This window comes from Cryptomeria japonica, chromosome 7 (assembly GCF_030272615.1).
Source record: "Cryptomeria japonica chromosome 7, Sugi_1.0, whole genome shotgun sequence".
Classification (NCBI taxonomy): domain Eukaryota; kingdom Viridiplantae; phylum Streptophyta; class Pinopsida; order Cupressales; family Cupressaceae; genus Cryptomeria; species Cryptomeria japonica.
This window is the reverse complement of record NC_081411.1, coordinates 567,249,350-567,277,324: the sequence shown is the minus strand read 5'-3', so window position 1 is coordinate 567,277,324 and position 27,975 is coordinate 567,249,350. Positions and strand designations below refer to the sequence as shown.

The following is a 27,975-nucleotide window of genomic DNA, read 5'->3' as shown; positions in this document are numbered from 1 at the left end:
ACACTTTGCCTAGCCAAAATTCATCTATTTTTTTAGAGTTAATTCTCAAGAAGAGGTATGGCAAAATCATCTTGACACCCTTATTCAAGGTTTGATTTTTTTAAGCATTTTTGGGAAAAATCTAAGTATTACATGGTTAATTAGGAAATGATAACTCAAGATTTATCATGAAGTTTCCTAATTAAAATCTTGAATATTCCTTTTAAAGTTTAATTTTTAGATTTCAAGATATATTACTAATTTTGAAATGTTGTGTAGGTATCAAGATGGCGACTCCAAGCTCGAAAGATCTACGAGTCGGAAGACTCTCCTCAAGGAAAATCAAGCCAGATCAAGGACGATCAAGCAAGGACAAGGACGACCTTCTTCGATCCAACCTAGCATCGACAAGGACGATCTTCTTTGGACTAATGTCATCAAGGGCGACCTCTTCCAAATCCAGCATTCCAAGGCGAGGTACATCATCATCCTGCAAATCAAGGACACAAGAAGTCAGAACAAGGGTTCGTTGAAGAAGCAAATAGTTCCAGATGAATTAATTAAAGCTAGCTTCTCAACAACACCAAGTTGAATATTTACCAAGTTACAAGTGTCAGACAAGGTGGCATCCTAGTCATCACTTCTCCAGTCAGTGTGGTCCACCTCAGCATTTCCAGATTCAATGTACCTAACTCATGGAAGGTGGCACGAACTCCAATGTACCTACCCCGGCTATCCATTGGTCGATTTTTTCAGAGAGGACATGTGTCCAAGCAATACAATTATTTCATTGGTCAAGCATTAAATGTTATGTAATGATTGTAACAAACCCTAATTAGGGTTTTCATTGTAAAATCTTGGCCATTGATCTCGAATTGATCTTAGCCATCGAATTGTATTGAGGGCACTATATAAACCCCGACTCTTCATTTTGTAAAGGCAATGAGAGATAGTATGTAAATAGTTGAAGCAGTTAGAAGATAGAAAGTAGTTAGAAGGTGATTAGAATAGCAATTAGAGTAGAGTAGAGAGAGAAGGCAAAGATTGTTGCCAAGAGGTTGTTGTAAAAGACTTGTAACTTCATTGAAGAAATGGTGAAATTTATGGGTCAATTCGACAATTTGCATGGTCTTTATACTTCTCATATTTGATTTCATGTTATTAGATGAGTGGAAGAAATATGCTTGATTGATGGTGAAATTCGCATATCCATACTACTAGCAGTTTGTTGATTGCAGACTTGCCTTGTGTAGTCAACTGGAATCGTTCAGGCTAAGCTTAACTTCAATTGTCGCTTCTTCATTGATATGCATCAACCTGATGGTGTCTATGCCTGCAGTGATGATTTGAACATCATAAAGCTTCCCTTCGAAGATCGCACTAGCCTTGTGGAGATGGTCCTGCGATGTCAAAACAAGACCTAGTTAGAGTTTCATCAAAGATCAATCATTGCTCCTACATTCTTAGTATTAGGATTAGATCCTCTCTTCGCCCTCATCTTTTTTCCTTTTTTTCAAGTCAAAGCCAGTAAGAGCCTATGTTCCAGCAGTATTCAAAGCAGATCAGACGTTCAATCATCAAATGTAAGTCCCCTTGTGATTCCAGCAAATCGCATCATACCACAGAGAGCTTATCCACACGTAGAGACCCTACATACAAGAACCTTGGAGTCATCCTGATTGATCCTTTTTCGCGATATCTTCAGCAATCAGAGGCTTTATTCAAGAGAGGATAAGGTACCCTTAGGTATTTTATTCTGTGTTTGATTGTGTACAAAATACACGTCAACACATATGTATTGCAGTCTATACTAATATTACTATCAAATTCTGCATAAAACATTATCAAGCTTCACATATCAAGCATACGTGTTAAACACATCCCAATAAAAATTGCCGACTGCCTTTCCAGTCTTAGTTTGACCGGACTGCTGAATGTTTAATATTTTATAAAATATCCCATCTGAATTCTTCCCAATCTCCCTTATTCTCCCTATCCCCATCCCTAAATACTCTGGGATAGTCAGCTATACAGACGCGACTCCTGAGGAGAGGCACCGCTGACAAGAGTCGTGTCTTACCATCAGTCCTCACTGCCCATGGTAAGCGACTCCAAGAGCCGTCGCATAACAACTATTTGTTAATATTAACATTTGTTATTAATATTACTTTAGAAAGGGTCGTTGCCCAATAGACTTAGGAAATCCTTGTTAATATTGATAATTGATTATTAATATCGATATTATTATTATGTTTTTTTTTTACATAAATAATTAATATTATTATAAATATTATATTAATTAATTACTAACTTCAGTCATTAACAAATTTGGGAAATATTTATTTGAATTAATACTCATTGGTAGCATTTGAGGAGAAAGCTAAGACAACCAACATCCGTAGTCTGATTAAAAGACTGAATACGTATTTTTATTTTGTACATTTGTCATGGGGACATGACAAAGGCATCAAAGATTATGGACATGGAACAAAAAAGTTCACATAATGAAGGAGAAGTAATTCAAGGACATCGCAAGAATGAAGAAGAAATTTTACAACAATCTTGAAGGAAGTCCAAGATCAAAGTCAGGAGTATCCAAAATATCAAGAAAATGATGGTGAAACACGAACAATATCAAAGCATGTTTCAACAACAACAAGAGGTCAAGCTCCACATTTTAGAAATGCAAAGTAAGGTTGTCACAAGTACGACATCAAGAAGTTACGACTGTTGCAACAAGAAGTCAAGAACTCCACCAAGGAATTCAAGCACCGAGGAAATATTTCAAGATTCCAAGTTTGAGATTGGGAATGCATCACAAGAAGGTAAATTTCCAAGTATGGAAATGAAAATGAAAATGTGATCAAGGAAGGATAGTTTCAAAAAAGTTAATCAAAGTTAGAAGCTTGATCACGATGACGCAATTTGGGAATATGTCCCAATCACAACAAGCAATTGGAAATGTTTAATATCAAGAGATATTGCTCAAACACAAGGACTTCTTTGTGATGATCTACAAGATGTGCAATCTGAGGTGGCATTTAGTCACATTCAACCTATCAAGAGGTGCCACATCAGTGTGTCCAAGTGCATTGAACCAGATTCATCTACAATCACACATGTGGAGGGAACAAACGTTGATGTACCTAACCTCATGTTTCATTGGTTGGAACTTCAAGATGGACATGTGTCCTAAACATTGTAATGATCTCATTAGTCAAGAAGGTGTTAGTTACAAGTAACCCTCATTAGGGTTTTGTCATGTAATCTCGGCCATTGATCTTGAATCAATCTGGGTTCTTCATTGTAATAAGGATGCCTATATAAGGCATTACCTTCTCATTTGTAAAGGTTAATAGTTGTTAGAGATAGCAAGTAGTTGATCAATAGTAGTTAGAAGCTAGAAGAAGAGTAGGAGGAAGGAGATTGTTGCCAAGGTTCGTTGTAATAAACATACTATTTTCATTGAAGGCATGGTGGATCTTGTCTGCTATTTCAACTTGTTGCATGGTCTCTACTTCTCATAATTTAGATGTGTAGATGAATGGAAGATTTTATTGTTGATGAATGGTGAAGCCTAATGTTCATAACACTTGGAATTTGTTGATTGCAAGTTGCAATGCGTGATTAGACTAAACTTGATTAAAAGCTTAACTTCAATTACTTAATGCTCATTGTTCATAATGTTGGTGTGCATAAGGTGATATGAAAATCAACTGCTCATCCTTAGGAGATTGCACCATCTTTGTGTAGTTGTTTCCCCATGGTGAAGCAACGCTTGGTTTGGTTGAACCAAGTCAACAATCATCTCTTACATTTCTAAGATTAGATTAGATCTCTCAACCCATAATCCTTTTGTCTTTATTTTCCAAGCAAGTTAGTAAAATTCTGTGTTTCAGCAGTGTTCATAAGCGTAAGTTCCTTTGTGATTACCGGCATTATCACATTATATTCACTAAGTCTATCCCAAGCATAAAGTCGCATTGTTCGCATTGTAAACCTTGGAGTTGTCTCATTTGATCATGAAGTTTAGCACATGAGGTTTCTTTGTTCAAGAGAAGATAGAATACTTGGTATTTTATTTTGTGTTTGAGGTCCTAAAAAACACATCAACAAGTACCTTCTCCTTCGCCATCCCCAAATAATCCATCCTCCTCTACTGCAACTTCCCCCATGTAATCCATTAAGGACTTCTTGACCAAGAAAAAGCAGCTTCAACTAGTAGCCACTCCAGAGTTGCTCCAACTACCCTTAGTTGGTTCCTAGGTTAATCAATCTAGCATTCCCCCTTTACAAAAGTTCCAATTGGGGGATATTCTAAAACAGCATGTAGCTATTAGAAAATAGCTAGAAGACATTATCAAGGATATCTAGAGTCCTAGACTAAGAGCCCTCATGTGCAAGGGGATTCTTCTCAACACCATGCGGCACAAATTGAAATCTTAGTTTAAGAGGTAATGAAGGATACATAATTACAAGTTACTAATATACGACACAACACACATGTAGAATTGAAAAAAGAAGTGTGCAACTACTCACTCTACATTGGACATATCAATACCTTAAACAATACTAAAAGTGATATCAATGCATTATACTAATTTTGCTTCCAATGTTCCACAGTCACTGCAAAGACCAAAGCATAGATGGATCATATTGAGATCCATATCCTTCAAGTGGCCACATCTTATGATGCAAAGATAGATACAAATGGGAAAACTAGAGCACATATGGAAGCCTTGCATGCACAGTTCCAACAACTACAAGATCAGCATGAGTATACTTTGGACAAATTTCAACAACTAAGAGAGGCCATTAGCTTGAGATTAGCACATGTCATAGTGCTACTAAAGGATGCACAGAAACTAACATGGCTTATACAAATTGATGTCTAGAATCAGCTTCTTCAGCAAGCTAAGGTACATTGGGACAAAAATATTGCCAATCTTAAGGACATATAGAAATCAATCTTTCAGAATAATCCAAGATAGAGTTGCCTTGAGGACAAGACAAAGTTTTGAAGGGGGGTGATGTTAGTAGGAAATATGCCGATGAATAGAATAGAGGTGAATATTCTATAGCAAATCACCACATGGAGATTGCAAAGCTCCTAGCTAGAAAGACAGCCCTTAGATAAGTTGTAGATTGTAAGGGACACGTCCCATTATGCAAATATATGCATAAGGTAGGATAATAAGTAACAAAAGGAGGAGATAGATGTAAGAAATAAGATATAAAGGATATGTAAGGAAGACAATATAATAGAAAGGAGAACTGTATAGAGATAATGTATAAGATGAATAGACATCTATATGAATACAACAAAGTTGGTTATTATATGTGTCACAATATGAGGGTTATTTAAGTTTAGTTAATGTGTTATTCTATTAACCTGTCTATTCCACATTATGCATTAACCTCCTATCCCTCTGCTATTACCAAGTTTGGGGTATAAATACAAACTCAAAGATTACTTGGGGCTTAAAACTCCAATTTGTGTCTACCCACTTTTCTTGCTAATAGTACTTCTCACAATCTCTTCAACTTGGTGAAGAGTACCATTGTGGTTAAACAAGGTTGTCCTCTGCATAGTTGAACTACTCGCAACTCGGCTCGACTCGCCAAGCCCCTGGGAAAAAAACTCGGCGAAAACTCGAGAAAAACTCGACAAAACTCGGCAACTTAAAAACACGCTTAAACTTAGTAAAAAACGCATTTTTTTTGCAATTTTTAATGAGAAGATGCATCCAATGAGTCAATAAATGATAACACAAAAGAAACAAGCTGATTCTAGATATATTTAAATGCAAAGTGTCTACAAAATTGCATCCTCATGAGGAATGCTGATGGCTGGAAGCCTGAAGCAAAATAGTAAATTACTAAATAGTTTTTGTAAAACCAAAAGTAAATACATCATTACAAATTACAATTACAACTTCCTCTTCCCAGCTCTAGCAAAAACATGGGGAGAGGTAGAACTAGAGGGTCTAGACTGTCTAGTCGTATAAGTCTGCTGTGGGACTGGGTGTGACTGTACCTCCTCCCTCGGTATGGTTGATTGAGACTCATCCTCCATCTTGGATGAAGCTATGTCTCCACCTGCCTCTGGCACTGGCAATGAATCCTCATCCTCATCCTCATCCTCATCCTCCTCAATGTCATCCAGCCTGAAACCAAATCCACCCCCCTCCTCCATAGCTTGCCTCTCCAAATCAGTGATGTCAGTGTCGGAAAACAATGGAGGCTGCTCCTGTGATGTCAAATCACTGTAAGGATCTATATCATCCAAGTCAATTGGACCACCTTCTAGTTCCTCTACCTTCTTTACGCGCAATCGAAGATTATATTGCACGTAGACAAGGTCATTGAGCCGTTTCTGCGCTAACTTGCTCCTCTTCTTTGTGTGGATTGCTTCAAACAAGCTCCAATTGCGCTCACAATTGGATGAACTGCAAGGCTGACATAAGACTCTGAGGGCAAATTTTTTGAGATGTGGGGTGTTTCCACCCCAATTTTGCCACCAAGCATCTGCAAAATAAATAAAATGGAAAAGTTAGAAAGCAAAGAGAAAAAAGAAAACATAATTTATCAATCATTTTAGTCTTTAGATCCCAAAATCCAAATGGCAAATGTTATACCTAGGGTTTGAGTGGTTCTTCCTCTCCTAGCCAGCTCTGAAGAGAATAGCTTACCCCTTCCTCCCTCATAATTTTGGAGCTCACTCACAATGAGGTCTCTCTCCTCAACATCAAGTACCATCCTCTCAATGCATGTACTGAGGCCCTCCATGACTTCTCCATTCGAATCTGAGTAAGAACCCCCGAACCTAAAACGAGGGTTGAGGAAGTACCCTGCTGCATGAATGGGTTGGTGGAGCTGATTGTTCCACCTCCTATCAACAATTTCCCAAATGGGATCAAATTTGAGCCTATCCCCCTTGTAGTAATTTTTGATAGACTCTTTGGCCCTATCCATGGCCTCATAAAGATATCCCATTGGGGTTTTATCCCCATCCACCAAGTGAAGAACTCGAACCAAGGGCTCTGACACCTACAATTGAAAAATACAAATTACAAAAAGATCAAAATTTAAATAATGAAGTTACAAATTAGTAATGAGAGACTTGAATCAAGAATAACTAAAATTTAATAATTAAAGTTTTGAAGTAACAACCTTCACAATCTCTGCAGCCCTTTGTGCAAATTGGTTGTCGAAGACTATGCATGCGACAGCCTCTCCTTCAGGCTTCTTTGAATAAGGTGAGTTAAGACATTCTCCACTCACAAACATTTGTTTCAAAGAAGTCAATGCAGCAAGAATGCTTTGCAACGTCAAGAAAATCGTTGCAAACCTTGTGACACCAGCTCTCACCAAATCTTTCCCTTGCGTGTGTTGTCTCATCAAATTTAGGACCCAAGGGTGATTGTAGATATATTTGGTGATCCTCCTTGCATCTTCCACAACTGGAGTCACCCACTCAAGTTTTCCTATGTCCTCCAAAAGAAGGTCAAGGACATGTGTTGCACAAGGTGTCCAAAAAAGAGTGGGGTGCCTCTCTTGGAGGATTCTTCCTGCAAAAGAAGAATTTATTCTTAAGAAATATGCAACCAAGTAAAACAAAGCCCACAACAAATGAGAATATTGCTAATGCCTAAAGGTGATAATTCAAAAGGATTCTACCTGCTGACACATATGCTGCTGCATTATCTGTGATGATTTGCACCACATTCTCTACCCCCACCTCCATGATGACACGCTCCAACATTCCAGCCAATGTTTCTGCATTTTTCACCTTGTTGGAGGCATCAACAGATTTCAAGAACACTACATTGTCCTTGCAAGCGACCAAAAAATTGATGATGGTGCGGTTCTTGCCATCTATCCACCCATCAGAAAGAATGGTGCAGCCATAATTTGCCCAATCAATTTTTTGATCCTCCATCACTTCTCTTGCCCTAGCAACTGCATTTGTGAGCAACCTGTAAGTGCAAAGTGAAATTAGGTATTAGTACACAATTTTGATTTAATAAACAAGAAATCTAAAAAATAATTAAAAATGAAATCAAGTGGACTATGTAGTAATTTACTAACCTCCCACTCAAATCCCTGCGAGAAGGGGCCTTGTACCCCTTTCCTAAAACTGTCATAGCAATCACCAAATTCAGCCAATAAGCATTCTCCGCCACACTGAATGCAATGTTGTTGAAGTACCAAAAATCAGCAACTGCAATGTCAGTTTTCTCATGTACCTCCTTATTCCATCCACTAGCCTCTAATGATGGTTGTGCTCCAGGTGTGTTTCTGGGCACAAAATAATCACCTATCGACCCTGATCGTTGTGATGGAAGTGGAACAGGGCCAGGTACTCTACTAGAGGAAGCAAAAGCAATGGGCGAGCTGATGGTGGGTTTGCAGATACGTGGGCAATGCCGAGAGCCCACTATGCCCTCAAGTGCTTCTTCTTCCTCTTCAAGGTCAATAGAAACACCTTGAGATTCAGCTATGGCTGATCTCATGGCTAGCTTTGCCCTCTCCCTTTGCAATTTCTTCTCTTCCCCAGCTGCAAGTAGGGCATTCATTTGTCTTTTTATTTCTTCATTGGTCCCAGGGCATGCTCTAGCATCATGCCTATCTATTCCTGCAAGGTGGTATTTGAGGCGGTTGATGCCTCCATGAAGTATTCTCTCACACTTTATGCATATAATTGACCCAGGATCGGGTCCCTCATAGGCATACCTCCATGCCCCATCTCTAGCACCTCTAGGACGGGTGCCTATAAATCCAGATGGGCATGGATCTAGTGGCCATTGCTCCCTTGCCATGATTAATGCTTACTTAACCTACACATACAAAGTGCAAAAAAAATTTAACATTTTAGTTAAACAATTTAGCACTAAGCAAACTATCTACATTAGTTTAAGTAAATTTAGACATCATTCGAAGTTTTTTTTTTTTAAAAGTAGGGTTTGAATTTTTTTTTGAAAACTAGATTCTTCAAAAAAATTGTGAAAATTCAACAAGACTTGTGTTAAATCTTGTGTAAATAACTTAGAAATGATTTAGACTACCTAGGAATCATTTGTAATCAATCTAAATGCAACAAAAAATAAACAAATTGTTTTAAAAAAGCATAGAAAAAAAAATTAAAAAACTTACCTGGAATCTGATTTTCCCTTCAAATCCACTTGGAATCACTCAATAACCACCCCAAATCACCTTCCAAGCCTTCCAAATGAATTTCCCCCTTCTCAGCCCAAAACATAATTGGAAAACAAAAAATAAATGAATTTTTAAGCCGTTTTCGGCTGTAAAGGAAACGCGGGCGAGTTTTTGGCAAAAACTCGCCAAAAACTCGACGAGTTTTTGCCAAAAACTCGCCCGCGTTTCCCTGGCGAGTAGAAGTCGTTACTACTCGCCAGGCCCAAAAACTCGGCGAGTTTTTGTCACTCGCCGAGTTTTCGGCGAGTGTGTCATCTATGGTCCTCTGTAATGTCCCCTTCCTAAGCCAATTTGGTGCAAAGAGACCATTAGCCTATTCATGAGATTCCCGTAGGCTAATGAGTGGGTTTAGGGAATCTTGAAGGTGTTGACAGAAGCAATTTCTTGTTCAGATAGGTATAAGGAGCGCAACGCCTTTTTCTGGAGCCTTATCGGGCACTTTCTCCTACACTTACAATTTTTAATGTCAGTGATGTGCACTGACAGAGTCAATTGATAATTTTAGTAATGTCAGCAGAGTTGCTTTTGATGTTTATCCGAGATGCAATATTGTCTGGAGTTATTAGATTAAATAACGATGTGTTATTGATTTATAAAGTTAAATTAAATATTTTACCGTTATTTTAATAAAGGGATTATAAGGGCCAGTTATAAAGTGAAAGATGTTTTATTTTAAAAAAGAATGAGACCTTTAATATTTTGGACTCCACATTGGGAAACTTAAAAAATTGACTTTATTTAATCCCACATGGCCTGGTGAAGAGGGTTGAACTTCTTGGGTATGATATAAAAAGCAATTTTGTGGAGCTCATTCCTTATGCTTGGTTGGAGATTTATAGTTTGTTTGCTAGAGATCATTTCTCAGAGCTTTATGAGGATGAAAACCCTCATGAGCAACATTCTTCACACTGTTGGAAGATACAGTCTGGAGAATCACTTAGTGCTTTCATACAAGAAGTACAGCTGCATATATTGATCAATCCAAGTTCAAGTTTAGAGGAGTTTGCTCTGCATATCAGTCAAGGAGGAGGTCCACTTGAAAAGACATTTCACAGAGATTATTAGTTGTTGTTCCTTGATTGCTGGTTGTACCCTTTTGGCTGGTCGCACCATGTTTGGTTATTGATTTCAAGCTAGGAGCTTGACGCTTGAGTTTAGAAGGGGATGATTGGGGTTTGGGAGGCAGAAATTGTTGGATATTTTGTCATTAATGTCAAAGGATGACTATCAAGGTTGTCTAGCGAAACCCCTACCATAACTTAAAATCACTTAAGTGGAACTTTTTAAATGAATTACAAGTTTATTTAAACTTTATAATTTAAAGTTCACTTGTAATATGTCTAAAAAGTTCCTACAATGACTTAAAAAGCCAAAAAGCAACAAGGGGGAAATAAAAAGTAAGTTACAAGTTCTATTTTCATATAAAGTGAACTTGTAATTAACTAAAAATTTCCCTACAAAGACTAAAACAAAGGAAAACATAAAACTTGCAACTTAGGGAAAATTTCCCACCTGCAGTCAGGGAGAAAAAACCCGAAATTGAAGGAAAAACATAGCAAACGAAACCAGAATGCGATGAAATTTGAAACGTGATTTGTGGATGGAGTGAGGATTACTCTAGTCCAAGGGTAAGGATAAATTATGCCTCGACAAGCGTGCCATAGAGTAAAATTTTCATTTTATGACAATTTTTATGTAATGGTCCATTTTTTAAAACAAAAATGAGGACAACAGGTCCCAAATTGAATGTAGTGATTTTGTATTCATGAGGACCAATATCTCCCTTTGCCTTGTCTACTTTTGGCACTGCAATTTGTACTGTCCTGCATCCTATTTCATCTCTCTAGATGGTGAACTTTTTGGCTGGCTTCTTCACAGTAGTTTGCTCTAATCTGGCCAAGAAATCAGCCATGTCATCTTCTTCTTGTTCTTCTACTACTTGTGTTTTTATTTTCAATCTCTCCCTCAGCCAATCAGGAACAGTGAGTTGATTAATGCCTTCTACTTCTTGGTTGCCTTCTATTTCTTGGTTGCTTTCTTTACGTGCAATACCCCAGAGAGCATAATCATTCCCTCTTGAAACTCTCCTTCTTCAACATCCATTTCATTTTCTGATTCTAGAATTTTTGTGCAGTAAGAGACGGTGGTTGTTCATCTTCTTGATGGACTGATTCTACATTCTCCTCATGGACTGGGTAAGGAATTTCCATCTCTGCCAATGACTGATCAATGGCCAATACATCTATGTTTGCGGATGCAGCAGAACGAGATGGTTCCACCCTTTGTTTCTTTTGAACAGGTCCTTCAGTCACAATTGCCTTTCCTTTAGTTTTTGAAGAACTTCCTACTTTTTGTTTTGCACTTTCAATTTGTCTGGCACCTTGAGAAGTTTCAGCATTTGAGGAACATTCCTCTACTTCTCCCATAAAGTCATATGTCAAGTTTACATTTCTTCTTTTCAGCCTTTGGATTTGTTGATCAACCCACCAATAGGAATAGTTTTCTACTGGTCGCATCAAGGTAGCTAAGTCAACATGTTCATGTTCTGACCATATGATAGGACGGAGAGGCGCATTCCCATCAAAGCATGGTTGAGTGCACTCTTCACTTTCTTCCACTTGATCTGGCACAGGGAAGAGTTCAGTGATCCTGACCAAACAAATTGGCAACCTAGACCACATCCTTTTCCTAATAGCATACTCATCAACAGCATCTACCCAGTAGTCTTCTATATCCACTCTATGTCCAAATCTTTCTCCATTCACTGATTCAATATTGCCGCGAGGATCAAAGTTTGCCCTGGATTGGTAAAAGGTAAAAGAGTACGATTGCATCTCCAATCTAGCTGTTTCAGTTGCTTGTGCTAAAGGACAAGATTCTAGCATGTTTCCAATAAAGAATGGAAAAAAGATAGCAGCCTTCTGCTTGAAGCTCTAATATGTTTCTAACTATCTGAGAACTTCTAACAGGACCATCTTGTTAGTTGGATAGATTGGCAATCGGTAAGGACAGCCAGTGAAACCTTGGATTCTGATATAAGTGAGCTTTGGAAACTGGATAAACCAAGATCCGTACTTGTTGATTAGACTTTTTGATTCAAGAGAAAGTCTCTTATGAGTACCTCCTTGCAATGTTTTTGTGATATACATGAGGAATGCATCATTCACTTGTTTGAAATGACTTTTCTCCTTGAGCTGCAGCTATGGATAACAATCATATGACCGGAATTCATTCTCACCACCTCCAATTGTGCCTTTGCAAATCAGTCTTGAATATCTATAAGTTGCAGCCAATAGATAGACTATGTAAGAACTCATGTAAAATGTCTTCATCCTCTCCAAGTCCATCAACTATTCATGAAAGTTATCGCTGATTATGCGGGACCAATTAAATAACTTGGTTCGTGAGGTGATTTCATCTATGAAGTAATACATCCATGTTTGGATGGTGCACCCTCAGGGCTGCCCATTATTATGTTCAATAGCAGGATGATATCACCATACTCTTCCTTGAAGTAAAAACGCAGCAGATGCTTTGGCACTTTCCCTTGAGGTCTTTTCTTTTCTAAACAAGACTTGTTAACATTCACAGCACAGTGTTCAGACTGACTATCATAGACCCTCTTGGTTTGCTCCTTAGTCTTGTATGTGGTCTTACTATGGCTTGGTATGCCAAATGTCTCTTGAATGGATAATTCTGAAAGATTAGCCAAGACTCTTCCATCTGGTGCAATTATCTCTCTTGATTGTGCGTTATGGTGCAAGGCACATTCAACTATCAGCTTAGCACACTCCTTGGCTGATGGAAATCCAGCTACCTAGACAATTCCACTCTGCATCATTTTGCAAGCAATAGGTGTAGGAATGTGTCCACCATGTCCATACATTCTTTTCTTAAATTCCTCCAAATCAACATGTTTGAGGTCTATGTCAATGATGCTCTTCCATTTTGATTTGATATTGGACTTCGATTGTGCTCCCTTGTTGGCAAACTTCATTGGTGCTTCCTTGGTCATCCACCTAAAAAATACATGGTGCTTCCTTGGTCATCCACCTGAAAAACACATCAAAACTTATGTTGTCCTCATTTTTGTTTTAAAAAATGATGGACCATTACGTAAATTTATTGTCAAAAAATGAAAATTTTACTCTATGGCACACTTCCCGAGGCATAATTTCGCCTTACCCCTGGACTGGACTAATCCTCAGTCCATTCTCAAACCACGTTTCAAATTTCATCGCATTTTGGGTTTGTTTGCTATGTTTTTCCTTCAATTTCGGGTTTTTTCTTCCTAACTGCAGGTGGGAGATTTTCCTTAAGTTGCAAGTTTTAATTTTCCCTTTGTTTTAGTGTTCTAGAGAAATTTTCAGTTAATTACAAGTGGACTTTATGAAAAATAGAACTTGTAACTTACTTTTTATTTCCCCCTTGTTGCTTTTTGGCTTTTTAAGTCATTGTAGGAACTTTTTAGACATATTACAAGTGAACTTTAAATTATAAAGTTTAAATAAAACTTGTAATTCATTTAAAAAGTTCCACTTAAGTGATTTTAAGTTATGGTAGGGGTTTTTCTCCTCCATTACAAGTTTTATAAAGTCACTTTTAGTTGTAATAGGGATTTTATTTCCCTATTACAAATTGTTTTTATGACTTGTAAAAGGAATTTTATTTTCCCTTTACTAATCTTTTGTTGAGTTGTTTAAAACTTGTATGGAGAAATTCAAGGAGGAGGAAGGCGTTTTGATTTCATGCATTTTGAAACTCTCTTCACGCCATTTGGAAGACATTGTTGCTGGTTTTATGGTGTTTTAATAGCAAAAACGTGTTTGAGAAAAGCCACAATTTGCCTTTGAAATTTGCCACGAATCCTTTCTTTCCTAAGTTGTTTTTGCTTCCTTCAACTAGGTGTGGGGTTTGGATGGAGATTTGACCATTTATTGTGCCATTTTGATAGTTGTTTTTGCTGCACATGGTATTTTGGAAAAAAGTGGCTAGGGTTTGAATCTCCTCCTTGTATCTATTTAAAAGTTTCAATCTTCCATTTCAAGGATTGCTTCTTGTATTTTGGAGGACATTTTGATTGATCAAGGTATGTTTCTTTCCTTTCTTTTTTGTTTTTATTTCTTGTTTGTTTGGTTTTCCTTGGTCAATTTGTAAATTTGTATATATGTTGGTTTTGCCTAAAATCAGTTTTGTGAGAGATTTTCCCTTTTGTTCCAAGTTTGCAAGGCAATTTGTGAATTGCATTGTCTTTTCCCATTTTCCCTCTTTACTTGCATTCGGGATTTAAAAAAACCGATTGCATGTAAGATGAAAAATAGTTGATCTTCCCCTTTGGTTGGAAAATCTTAACCATCTTTTGGTGAAACTCCAAATTTCTAAATGGGAAAATATTCATCCTTTCAAAATCAGGTTTTTAGAACCGAATTACATGTTGAAAGTTCTTCCCATTTTCATAAAGATGATCTTCCCAAAATCTTTTCATTTTCGCTCATATTCATTTCCATCATCCGTACATACCATTGCCACCATTTCATCCACTCATTTCACACCTTCAATCATTTTTCCCATTTAAAGTCTTCACTTGCAGTTAGCCATCCAGAACCCGAAATTGGTCCAAAAGGCACTCAAAAAACATTTGAAAATGAGTTTTAAAGGTTCAATTACAAGTGCAAACTTGTGTTTACCCATTACACTTATGAAGTTGCACATTTGTTTTCCACAATTGAAAGTTAATGCTCTTGTTTTTCCCACACATGTAATGCAGCTTCCAGAACCCGAAATTCCCTTGTCAATCTGGTTTGCACACACGATCCACCAAATCAATGGATTAAGGCATGGGCCTTATTTTGCAAGCAGATTTCAAGATTGGAGGATGATGCAAAGAGGAGATACAACAACAATTCATGGTTGAGAGCATAGAATGCTTTCAAGACAGAGATGGTCATGACATGAAAAAAGGAAGGCAGCCCTTTCCCTCCTGAAAAGCAAGTACAACCCCAAGCAAGAAGATAAGGTTGAAGTTCGTTGGCCAAGGACACAAAGATCATTAAGGATGCAAATTCCTGTTCCGGTTCAAGATGTCTTCACTGATCTAGAATACTTCAAGTTCTAGCATCCTCAAGCGGCATAAAGATCATCACAGACAAAGGATGATGCAATTAGAGTCATGTTTTTGGACAATGAATAGTTTTAATTATGCATTTGTAATTTTGTTTTGACAAGCTACATGTAAAAATAACTTTGTAATTGCAAGTTAACTCATCACTTGCACTTTTTTAATTACATGTAAAGCAACTACAAGTTCAGTTCAATTAGGATTGTAGTTGGAATAAGTCATAGTTAGTTGTTGAATAAGTCTTGGTGGTTGAGAGAATTTCTCAAGTTAGTTAGGATCCTCCCACCTTTTTCTCAAGGCTCCTCTCCTATAAATACTTGAGGGGGTCTATTGTAATTTTTATCTTTTGGCAATGCAACAAAATTCTGTCAGTTTGTATGTGCACTCTAAGACTTTGAGCTTAGATGTAAGTCAGATTTCTTTCAATAAAAGAGGCAAGTTGCGTTAACACTTTGTGTCAATTCAAGTTGTTATGTGACGACATTTTCTGGAGTTGACTGTGAGTTTTGCTCTATTGTGAAAGAGGGATTTAAATTCAATCTTGCAGACTTTGAGCTGCTAATTGTATTTAGAGTTATATGTTTGGTTTTCAGATTTGGTCTTGCAGACTTTGAGCTGCTTATCATATTTGAAACTAGTGTGGAAAGCTAAAGTGAGAAGATAGCTTGTAGACTTTGTGTTGCTTCTATTTTTAAGACTTGTGCATGTAAGGTGAAGTGCATCATGTAGTTAGACTTTGAATTGCTACATATTGTGCTTAGTTAGCAGAAAATCATCTAAAAAGGTTGATAGGGGAATAGATAGTTGAAGACTTTGAGCTTTCTTTCTGTTTTCCCGTCCCGGGGAAGTGACGGAGGTCTTTGTGCCTTCATGGAAACTTTGCTTCCCTTTATGTTCCAAAAAGCCTAAAAAAGTCTCATTTATGTATTTGCTATTATTTATTTCCAATTGCTATTACTTTTTTGTGAAGAGAAAAGAGTATAGTTTTTCTTGAAAGAAGAAGAAAGATTGTTGTCCCACCCATATTAGATTAGTTTAGTTTGTAGATAGGGGGAGCCTTCCCTAAATTAGAAGAGTATCATACTCACACACTATGGCTGAAACCATAGTTGAAAAACTCGGACTTGGCAAACCAAAAATTTGGACTCGGACTTGGACTCGTGAAAGACTCGGCAAGGACTCAGCAAAAAAAAAACGTAGTTTTACAAAAAAACATAAAGAAATTAATGCATTTAGAGAACATAAGAGCCATAATTGAAACATTACACATGCCATATGATCAACAAACGCGCAATATTTGAAATTTCATCATTTATACTGATAGTTTCAAACTTTCAACTCTAAAATGTATAATACCAAGATTTCTTCAATGCTAATTATGTTGTTATATGGAGCCTAATCAGACTCGGAGGTTAAATTTTCCCTACTTCCATCAGCGCAGTTTCCCCCTATATTTTTTGACGGGGGTTTGGGGGCAGTGCCAAATGAAGGCAAAAAAAGTCAAAAAGGGGGGGAGTTACGCCAAATGAAGGTAAAAAAAAACGAAAAAAACTCATTTTAAAGCTTGCTTGATGGTTTTTCTAGGTCGCGCGAGTCCATCTGAAAGACTCGCAAGTCCGTGCAAAAGACTCGTGATTCTTTCAAATGGACTCACCTCGCGAGTCCTTGGCAAGTCGACTTGTGGCTCCCATGGACTCGTGAGTACGTGGCGAGTCCACGAGTTTTTAAACTATGGCTGAAACCACAATTTTGTACATCACCCAGGTGTACAAAATTTTCAACCAACAACTTAATGTTATTTTCAGATTTTAATTCTGATTTTTAATCCTCTTTTCTGAAAATTTCACTTTCAGCCTGTTAAATATAAAAGGTTAAGTTTCTGCCAAAAAGCAGACTGAAAGTGAAGGGTTTGGCCAAGAAATCGATAAAATTGAGAGAAATAAGACAGAAAGGTAAGAAAATTTAGTCGGATTGAAACTTTGAATGACTAAAATTTACCTTCAACTCTGAAATTTTGTCTTAAAATCTAAAAAAAGCACCTATTTTCTTAATTTCAACACTTGGAAGAATTTTATTCTAGAAAATTTCTCTTCAAAAATTCAAAATTCACAAATTTTGAGAGAAAACTTCTCTTCAATGTTCTCGAAATTCTCAACCTGAGTAATGAATTGTGAAATGAATTGGTTGAAAATATATAGTCTAGGGTTCTTAAACTTAGAAGTTCTATTTTCGTTTTTTTTTTGTTTTTTAATTATTTTATTATTTTTTTGTGTTTTTTTTGTTTTAATCTTTCTAAAATGGAAAGTTTTTATTTTCCTCTCAAAATTCCATCCTTTGCCAAAAAGCAAAGAATCTTCTAGAATCTTCCAAAATTCTTGAATTTAATAAAAAAAAATTCCGAGTGTTGAAAATTGTTTTCATGAAAATAATTTTTAATTTTGGAAAATAATTTTAATTTATTTCATGCCAAATTTATTTTCCAACTTGCTGGTCTGATTTCATGTGGATTTGTCAAAAGTTGTCTTTCTTCATGGCATGGCAAATTAATTGCCCTCATATCTGATTAATGGATCAATTTTAGGTCTCTGGTCAAGCATCTTCACATATTCCATTTATGCCTGGATATTTTGGAATGTCCAAGTCTGATCAAATTTTCATGATGCTTGGACGAGGGTTTGCTTCAATTTTCTGTCTTATGTCTTGATTATGGATACCTTGGGTTTTACTTGCCAACTTATATTTTTATCTTGGCATCTCAGCTTGATTGTCTTCATGCTTGATCAATGAGTAAATTTTAGGCCTCTTGTCAATTTATGTTAAATCTGCCAAAGAAAGTAAGAAGCTTGGACAAGTTTCTTTATACATGTGTGTAACTTGTGTTTTGATCAAACTCGTCCTTATGCCTTTAATCAAGTTGCTGTCTTAAACCCTAGCTAGGAGTTTGATTGACTCATACCATCTTCATTAACTGCAGATCGGAGTTTGCTTCTGTTTGGACATCATTCTTCGTGTGCTTGGCAGATTTTAACATGTCTTCTAGGAAGGTTTGATTACCACCTTGTGTTTTCTTTATCCATGTTTTCTATGACAAATTTGTTCAACCTTCTCCATGGCGGGCTTGGATCACCCTGTCCCAAGGTGGACTTGGATTCTTTCTTACCATGCCTTGGCAAGCTTCATTTATTCTTTCCATGTCTTTCATTGTGCTTGGCAGGGTTGGAAGGAGTTTGGACAATTAGTTTTTGCTTTATTTCTTTTCTCCATGCGAATCTTGCTATCTCTGTCTTCATGGATCTGATTTGAAAGTCTGACCACCATATTCTGATCAAGTTTTATCATGCTTCTCTTTATGCTCTTATCACGCTTTCATGATGCTTTATCAGCCTTAGGCAAATTCTGATCTCCATAGGCCAAGTTTTATTTCTTTTCCAAGTGTTTGTGCTTTCTTCTAGAGAGCAGAGTTTGAGGTTTCTTTGGTAGGCAGGTTTGGAGGTGTTATGCCAACTTTCTTCATTTCTTCTTGAGGGCGAAGTATGAAGCTGTTTGGACAAGTTTTATGCTTCATGTTTTGAGCAAACTTGGAACTTCCTTGGATAGGGCGGAGTTGGAGAGTCTTGTGGCAACCTTGATATACCTTAGGCGGAGTTTGATGTTTGATTGCCTTTCATTTCTCTGTGTGCTCAGTGAATCTTCAATCTTTTAACCTTAACTTGCTTTGATTTCTGTTCATGGCGGACTTGGACAGTAGTTAGACAGCTTTGTTTGGCTTTGATTTCTTCCAAGCTTGCTTGCTTGATTTCTCCTTTGGCAATAAAGAAGCCTTGCCAATTTGATAGAACTTTGATGAAGTGAAACCATGTTTTATACCTCCTTGGTGTCTTAGAAGCTTCCATGCTCTATGCTTTCTTCTAGAGGGCGAACTTGCAGCTTTATGAAGTCTTGCTTTGGCTTTATTCAATTTGAGGGAAATTGGAAGGCTTTATTTGTTTTCTTCTAGAATGTGAACTTTAAAAAAGCTTGATTTGCTTTCTTCTAGAATGCGAACTTTGCTTGGCTTTATTCAATTTGCTATCCTTTCCTTTTTAAGTGCCATGTCATCATGTTTTATTCCAACTTAGAAAGTTTTTTAGACATGTCCACTTTCTTTTAACTTTGTGCCAATCGAATTCTTGAGTGCCATGTCACCAATTTGCTTTAAACATGTCATTGCCAACTTGGAAGGCTTCTCGGTGGACTTGGATGAGCCTTAGACAAGGCGGAGTTGGCATAACTCTTACCATGTTTGCCTAGACAAGATAGGGCAGAGTTGGCAAAGGCTTTGCCATGTCTTTATGTCTTGATGCCTTGAGCGAACTTGGACAATCATCTTCCCAACTTGCTTCACACTTTCATGCCTTAGTTTATTTTCAACTTGATTTTGCTTGCTTAACCTTGAGTAGGAGTTTGACTAACTCTTGTCATGAGTTGGTTAACTGATGATAGGAGTTTATCAAGTGTCGGACATTTTTGCTTGATCATGAGGTGAACCTTGAAGACTATCAGACATCCTTGTGTGTGAATGAGCTTAACCTCTGGTAGGAGTTTGATTCACCACTGCCATGAGTTCGTTAACCCTTGGTAAAAGTTTATCAAGTGTCGGACATTTTCACTTGGACAACTTCCTTATGCCTTGCGAACCTTGATCATGCTTAGACATCTTCCATGCTTGACATTCTTGTGCGGACTTGACTGATCATCTGCCATTTTCATTTCTTCAACTTAGACGAAATTTTCAATATGCCATCTCCCATTGTTACCTTTATACTTGATCAGCAGTTCATCTGGAACGAAACCCCAATTAGGGTTTCCTCTTTCTTTTTTACACTTGGAGACCTAATTTTCGAAATTTGAGAACATGGGCACTGATCATATGGCTGATCTTTCGGAACAAAACCCTAATTAGGGTTTGCATTTTGCTTTTTACCCTTAAAGACAATTTTTCAATTCTGAGAACATGGGTAGTAATAATTTGCAATGAAGATCAAAACCCTAATCTCAAAAAAAAAGCAAAAAACAAACCCTTGCTTTTTATACTCAGAAGCAAAATTTCTCTAATCTGAAGACATGGGCACTGATAATATGGCCAAAAGAACAAAACCCTTTTCTCAAAAAAAAGCAAAAATTTTGAAGCCCTACTTTTTATACCTAAAGACAAGATTTTCAAATTCTGACAACATGGGCAGAGATAAATGACCTGAGCAACAAAACCCAGATTCCACTTTCAAAAAAGCAAAAAAAAAGCAAAAAAGCATAAATTCCTAAAAATAGAAAGTTGTCAAAAATGACCCAAAGCAATTGCAATCCTTGTCCTTCATACCCTCTAAGCACTTTGACACCACGCATACATGATTATGAACATGATTTCTCAACTTGGCTCCGGATGACCTCAAAAACTCAAACTCAAAACTCTCTCAGAAAATGGACTTATGAAACTGTAGAGCTAGGACAAAACCCTAAAAAGCGAAAAACTGGGGGTCCCCATCTGCGGTGGGGCGATGTGTGAATTAGGTCACAACAGGTACCACCAGATACGAATGCGAGCAAAGGATATTGAGAAGACTACTTTCAGATGTCACTATGGTCACTTTGAGTTTCTAATGATGCCATTTGGGTTAACCAATGCACCTGCTACTTTCCAGAGTTGCATGAATCAGATCTTCAGGAGACAATTGAGAAAAATTGTATTGAAATTCTTTGATGATATGTTGATTTTTAGCAAGACTTGGGAGGAGCACATGTAGCATTTGGAGGAGGTTTTGAGCATCCTAGAGAGTGAGTATCTTTATGCCAAGTTGTCCAAGTGTGACTTTGGGATGACTGAGCTTCTTTATTTGGGTCACATCATCAGTGTAGAGGGAGTGAGAGTGGATCTTGAGAAGATCAGGGCAATAATTAAATGGCCCACTCCTACCAATCTCACATAGCTTAAGGGATTCTTTGGGCTTTTTGGTTTCTATAGGAGGCTCGTCAAAGGATTTTCACAAATAGCAGCTCCACTCATAGACTTGACAAAGAAAGGGGCTTTCCAATGGTCAGATAGGACAAACAAGTGTTTTGAGCACTTCAAGCAAGTGACGTCATCTTGTCCAGTGCTAGCCCTTCCAGATTTTTCCAAACTCTTTTATGTTGGAGTGTGATGCGTCAGGAGAAGGAATTGGTGCAGTGTTGATGCAGGACAAACGCTTGATAGCATTTGAGAGTAGGAAGTTGAGAGGAGTAGAGAAAAGTTACTCTATCTATGACAGAGAGATGTTGGCCATTATGCATGCCTTGGCCAAATTCAGATCATACTTAGTTGGGAGCAGATTTGTGATTAAAATAGGTCATAATAGCATTAAATATTTCATGAATCAGAAGGACCTTAATGATAGACAGCAGAAGGGGGTCAGTAAGTTGCAGGCATATGACTTTGACATTGAACAATGTCAAAGGGAAGAACATTGTTGCTGATGCACTCTCAAGGAGACCACATTTATGTTCTCTGGTTGAGGTATCTACTGATTAGAGGGAGTTGATTGCAGCAAAATATGCTAAGGATCTGTGGGCTGCAAGAGTTGTAAGCAGATTAGCGCATGATGATAGATACACTGTGGTTAATGATTTGATCATCTACAAGGACAAAATCTTCTTGTTGCCTTCTTCTCAAATGAAGGAGAAGATATTGAGAACTTTCCATGATGTACCCATGGCTGGACAACTGAGGTTTTTCAAGACATACAGGCAAATTAATGAGAGGTTCACTTGGAAAGGGCTTAAGAATGAAGTCCTTAAGTATGTCAAGGAGTGTCTTGTTTGCCAGTAGAATAAGAATGAGCACACCTATCCAGCTGGTTCACTTCAGCCTCTACCCATTCCCAACTAGAAGCCTAATCGATCTCTATTGACTTCATTATAGGGCTACTGAAGGTCCAGAAGAAGAGCTGTATTTATGTGATGGTGGACAGCTTAACTAAGTTTGCACATTTCTTTGCCATCTCAACCACCTATATAGTAGCTCAAGTAGCAGAACTATTTCTCAAGGAGATATTCAGGTTGCATGGGATGCCTAATAACATCGTTAGCAATAGGGATAGCAGGTTCTTAAGCATCTTTTGGTAGGAACTTTTCAAGTTAAGTGGGACTGAGCTCACTCCATGTACTAGTTATTAGCAATAGGGATAGCAGGTTCTTGGGCATCTTTTGGTAGGAACTTTTCAAGTTGAGTGGGATTGAGCTCACTCCATGTACTAGTTAGCACCCATAGACTGATGGACAAACAAAGATTGTGAATAAATGGGTGGAAGGGTACCTCAAAAACTATGTTTCTAGGTAGCAAAAGGCATGGGTTAAGTCACTTTATTAAATTAAACAACGTAAAGTTAAATATTTAATTTAACATTAATATTTTAATGTTATTTAAAATAATATCTCAAAACACCATATGTTGCCAAGATATCATCAATCTAAACAATCACCGACAATCTAGAAATAGCAACTTTGCCAATAGGCCAAATCGGTGTCCAAACTGACACTTACTACAAATAGTAAGTAAGGACAATTTGTTTGAAATCCATCTAGAAAGTGTCAGACAACACCAATAAATCCTCTAAGCTCACTGGCGACATAGATATACTTCTCCAATCAAGCTGACACAAACCCTAAACGTTAATGACAACTACATTGATAGAGAACTTGAAAATGGCGACATTACACTACTTTTTTTTATTATGGTGTTCTTTCTCATTTTGCCAAAGGATTACATTGGCAACTTGATGCCCTTGTTCGCTTTTGTGAGCTTTATTAGTTTGTGGTCAACCTTAGTAAAACTAAGGTCATTATTTTCAACATCTCCAAACACCTTTCTAGATTCCACTTCTTTTACAAGCAGAAAAGTTTGGAGATCACATCTACTTACACATATTTGAGGGTCTAATTTTTATTTCTCCTTCAAGATGAAGCCTGCCTCACATTGACACCTTCATAAGGGGTATGCCTCTCTGTGTTAAAATGTGAATGTTTCCAAATCCACTTCCAAGATACATCTTTTTGATACCATTGCTAAACCTACCATTATGTGTGACACTGAGGTTTGGGGGCCTACTTTGGGATCTATTCATTAGGCCTCTATTGAGAGGGTTTAGACTCTCATGTTGCAGCACATTATTAGATGCAAGCAAACTGTTCCTTGAAATATTGTCTAGGCTGAATTTGCTGAGTAGCTGCTATGTTTCAAGACTATCATCCAATTTACTTTCTACATGCACAATCTTAGACTCATTAAAGATCTTGCTTCCGGTTGTGACAAATATCCATACATAACTCTTCATCCTTCTAAGAGGATTGCTTCATTACGCCAAATTTAGCAATGGCATTGTTGGTACTCTAAGACTAGCTCACTCCTTTCCATCAACATCTCTATTGACAAACTACCTCCTTTCATGTATTCCTTGGATACTCCTTCACTCCTTCCTTCAAAGGAGACCATTGCCAAAGCTGCTAGAATGGACATCTACAAGCAATACACCCAAGTCACCTAGCTCATATATTGCCCTCATATCTTTCCAATTATTTGGCCATCTTTTTTTCAAGCTCAACTTCCCTGTGCATAAATTCAATCAGCTCCATCTCAAATTTTGTTGCTTTATTAGAAACAACTTTTGTCTCTTTTAGTTTGATCTGCCTACTTCGCACCTTATAATTTATATTCTTTCTCATCATTTGTCCCATTCAATGACTTCCTTTCCCAATTTCACAACCTCTAATATCAACTCTAGACCTCTTGCCAATGCACTCTCTTGTAATTTTATTCATTCCACCAATGTTCAAGCATTTTATTTTGGTTCAGTTCTTGAGCTCTGATGAGGAGTGAATGCAGTCGCATGCTATAATTTTTTTCCCTTACAACTGCTAGCAGGGGAGGTTTTGATGATCAGTCATTCATGGTGATTGATACAGGTTGACAAGTGTTGCTCACAAAAGAATGGGGCACAAAGGGGTCAAATAATCTTAGGATGTTATTCGATGATGTCAATCAGCAAGCCAGGATCATTGTGGCTAAGTAAGGTGTATGCTGTTTACAATGCATGCAAGTATAGATGGTCAAAGGCATGTTGAATGAATGATACTTCAACATGATTGTATCAGGGTTAGAGACATAGGTTAACCAATACCAATGCAGAAGACCAGGATTTACAGAATTGTAGAACAGCTATCAGATGCTCTAGATCATAACGATTTAAGCCCTTTGGGTCAAGGGAGTTTGCTAGAGTTTGTGATATAAAGATGTTTGTTATTGTGTTAATTTTTTGTGTTAGAACATAGGTTGCAAATATATCCTATTGTTCTATATTGCTTTTGATACTTTAATATTAGATTAGTGAATAATATGTTGTGTTAGTATTAGTGGGTTAATTTGAATGTCAGGAATGCTAGTTTATTGATTTCACAAGAAAAATAATGGATTTAAAATCTACAGTAATCATTATAATCTGTAATCCCATATAAAAGAATTAATAATGTTCATAAGTGCATTTGCAATGTAATTTTTTTTCAGTTTTCCTGCACTCTTGGCACCAACAATGACAAATAACTAAATAGAAAAATGTGACAGAAGAGGCTTAGAAAAACGTGACAGAAGAGGCTTAGAAAAATGTGACAGAAGAGGGTAAGCCTAAATTGTTCTAAACCCTAAATCATATGATCCAAATAAAAGGACAAATACTTTTTCAAGAAACTGATTCTTCAATAAAATGGAAGAAAAAGCTAAACAAGAACAAAGCTGGATAACTATTTGCAGCAAGACTCAAGTCTGAACAATCAACAACATCATCATCCACTTGCGCAAGAGGGTCAATGAAGAACCTTATAACACCCATTACCAAGTATCCAGGGCTAAGGGGACCTAGCTAAACAATCCAAGGGGGAAGCAAGTCACTGTCTATGGAATCTCTCTGTAGAACCTTTCCTAATGCAAAAGGCTAATGAATCTTTGGAGCTGGAACAAAAGATAGCAATGTGTGTTCTCTTGTGGCCTGAGTACAAGTGGGCCCTTCACACTGAAACAAAGCAGATCCATAGTGCCTAAAGTGAAAGTGACAATATTTGGAGACATAGTGAATGTGTGCAACTAAGAGCACTGCCTCACTAATCTATCCCCCATCTATGTGAATAGGTAGAATGTAAAGGTACTCGATGCCTCCAATGCTTGCAGTTGGATCAAAGGAGGAGGTAATCACCCTGATAGCTCTAAGGATCTCAAGCCTAAACCTAAGCATGACAACATCTTCAAAAAAAATGACCAAGCACCTCTAATCACCATAGTAGAAAAAAGTGGATAGGCAGAAAAATATGAAACATAAGGTGCCTTCCACTCTTTAATTCTTGGAGGAATAAAGAAAACAGAATTACCATCCTGGAAAAAAGTGTTCAGTTTAAACCCATAACTAGTGGGAACTTAGCATCAACTAGCCAAAATTTATTCTCTATTGTACAACCCATAATGCTAGATATAGTCAAGTCAAATGATAGTGCCAACCACAATCTGTAAGAAATGCTTGATATAGGATGGGATGCCAATCAGGAGATGCATGGCTATGAAGATGAAGTGAACCGAATGTTTTGCCAACAAACATCCTCTCTAAGAACTATACAAACGTTCTTCTTCTAGAGTGCAAGGTGTGGAGGGGCATCCAAGTAGTACATAAATGTAAGGAAATCAATCAATGAATATGTCAAAAAATTCAAAGAGCAAAATAGTCTCAAAGTAACCACAACATTGATACCCATTGGGGTTGAAAGAGGCAATTGACTCTGAAGAACAAAGTATTATTGTTAGAGTTTATACCTTGAGTTGCTCAGCTAAAGTTCTCACATGATGGCACAACAGTGACAGCAGCACATTTGGATCTGTGTGCAGCAGAAAGATCAGCTAGTTATATAGGATATAAGGCCCAGGTATGTAAGAAGCCTTGCTTGAGTTTAGCACCTAGTTAACCATTTGAAAAATGTTGGATTTGTGGATGCAACTTAGTCTCAACAAATTTGATTGGGAGTTAGTATTTGATTGACTAGTCAAACTAGTTGATTGATTAGTGAATCTGAGTGTCACTCCAGTGAGTTGTAAACTTAACTTGAAGATTTTCTTGACAACTCATCTAGTGTATCTTAGTTACATTCTTAGTGCACTTGTCTATTTAAAGGTCACATATCCCAATTTTAATTATGATCCATATGGAAGGTGAACAGAAGGAACCACTAAGCCCACAAGTCTCTTTTATAAAATTGCAGTTCAGTGCATTTTTTTTTTCAGATTCAATGAGAAGAGAGTTGCAGGGTTGAGGCTTCAATACCATGTGTTTCTATGTTAGCATATTCAGAGACTATTGTTTTGATTTAATTTTTTGTGTTTAATCTGCCTCGTTTTAGGATTTAATCTTCTGAGTGAAGAATCTGCTTACCGTGATCTGAATACTAACAGGTATGTTGCACAATCACCTAGGGATTAGTGTTGGTGAAGATAGAAAGTATGCCATAAGATACTCTTAGAGAAATGTGGATGGAAGGAAAACCTGGATTTAACAATTCATTGTAAGACCCTCTGTTTGCAAGGAATCGTACATTGAAGAGTGATAGTTTGAATGCTCTCAATATGAACACAGCCAATGCATTTCCAAACTAAGGCCGAAATCCTTTGACCTATTATGACTTTTGTGGCTGATAATTGCACCAATTAGGCACATTTCATAAGGGGTATCCTTAAAGGCTATCTGAAGGCACCTTGGTGCTCCAAGAAACAAGATGGTGCATATTCCTTGCAAACACATGATTGGGAGACAGGGTTCACAATAAAAGACAGATAAATGAACATACCTCCCAAGTGTAAGTTCTTTTGCTATATATAACCTGGTTTGAGTCCAGGAACCAAAACAAAGAAAAAAATCCAAGGATGCCAAACCGCATCGAGGACACAAAGAACCAGAACAAGTCATCAAGAGCGCACCCAAGAACACAAAAGAGGCCAAAAGGCCCGCGAACACCATACCTGCACAGGGACCAAATTCAACCAACAATAGACGCCACCAAACACAGACTGCTAAGTTATTAAATGTGTGTATGCCATTTATAAACTATAGAAATTGAATTTACTCATGTCATTAAGAAACTATATCCTTCTATATGGATTTTGAAACCCAAGAGCCTTATTGCAATCAATTTTCTGTCAAAAGACAGTGATTCTGACAAAAAAAATTATCAAAACAGTTAACATACAAGCAAAGGAATCATAAACAAGTTTTTGACTATCAAAATTATCTCTGAGTCACTGATTATTATCTCAGACACACAAAAAATATAAGCTTATTTGCAATGCCTTACTCATCTTTCTTGCATGAAATGAGTCTGTAAGCATTTTTTCGTAAATGACTTAAGCTCCATACCTCTCCATCTGGGGAAAAGCTTAATGCTGAAATTCCTCCAGTACTTAAAGCTGTGTTTCCTGCTAGTAAAGTTGGAAGACCTGGTGGTCCACTTGCATCAAGAACCTTCAGTTTTGTTACACTATAATAAACAAAAAAACAAGTTAATATTCCGATGGACAGGAGAATTGTGGTGAGGCTATAGCAATGAGATTTACTTCAATTTCT

The 27,975-nt window shown here is 37.3% G+C and overlaps 2 protein-coding genes across 3 annotated transcripts in view; both read right to left on the bottom strand.

Moving 5' to 3' along the window:
• The window catches only part of LOC131036328 (uncharacterized), a 188,490-nt gene that overhangs the window by 37,862 nt on the left and 122,653 nt on the right, over positions 1–27,975 (bottom strand). For both annotated transcript variants that reach the window (XM_057968181.2, XM_057968180.2), the window contains exon 7: positions 27,769–27,889. In XM_057968181.2, the coding sequence (XP_057824164.2) occupies positions 27,769–27,889 (121 nt within the window). The remainder of the gene's footprint in view (positions 1–27,768; positions 27,890–27,975) is intronic.
• Positions 5,890–8,818, bottom strand: LOC131036330 (uncharacterized). The gene is made up of 5 exons (XM_057968184.2): positions 8,071–8,818; positions 7,660–7,958; positions 7,153–7,550; positions 6,618–7,029; positions 5,890–6,507 (listed from the first exon to the last, which is right to left on the bottom strand). Exons 1-5 carry the CDS (start codon positions 8,799–8,801, stop codon positions 5,909–5,911), a joined length of 2,439 nt encoding a protein of 812 aa, XP_057824167.2. The 5' UTR covers positions 8,802–8,818; the 3' UTR covers positions 5,890–5,908.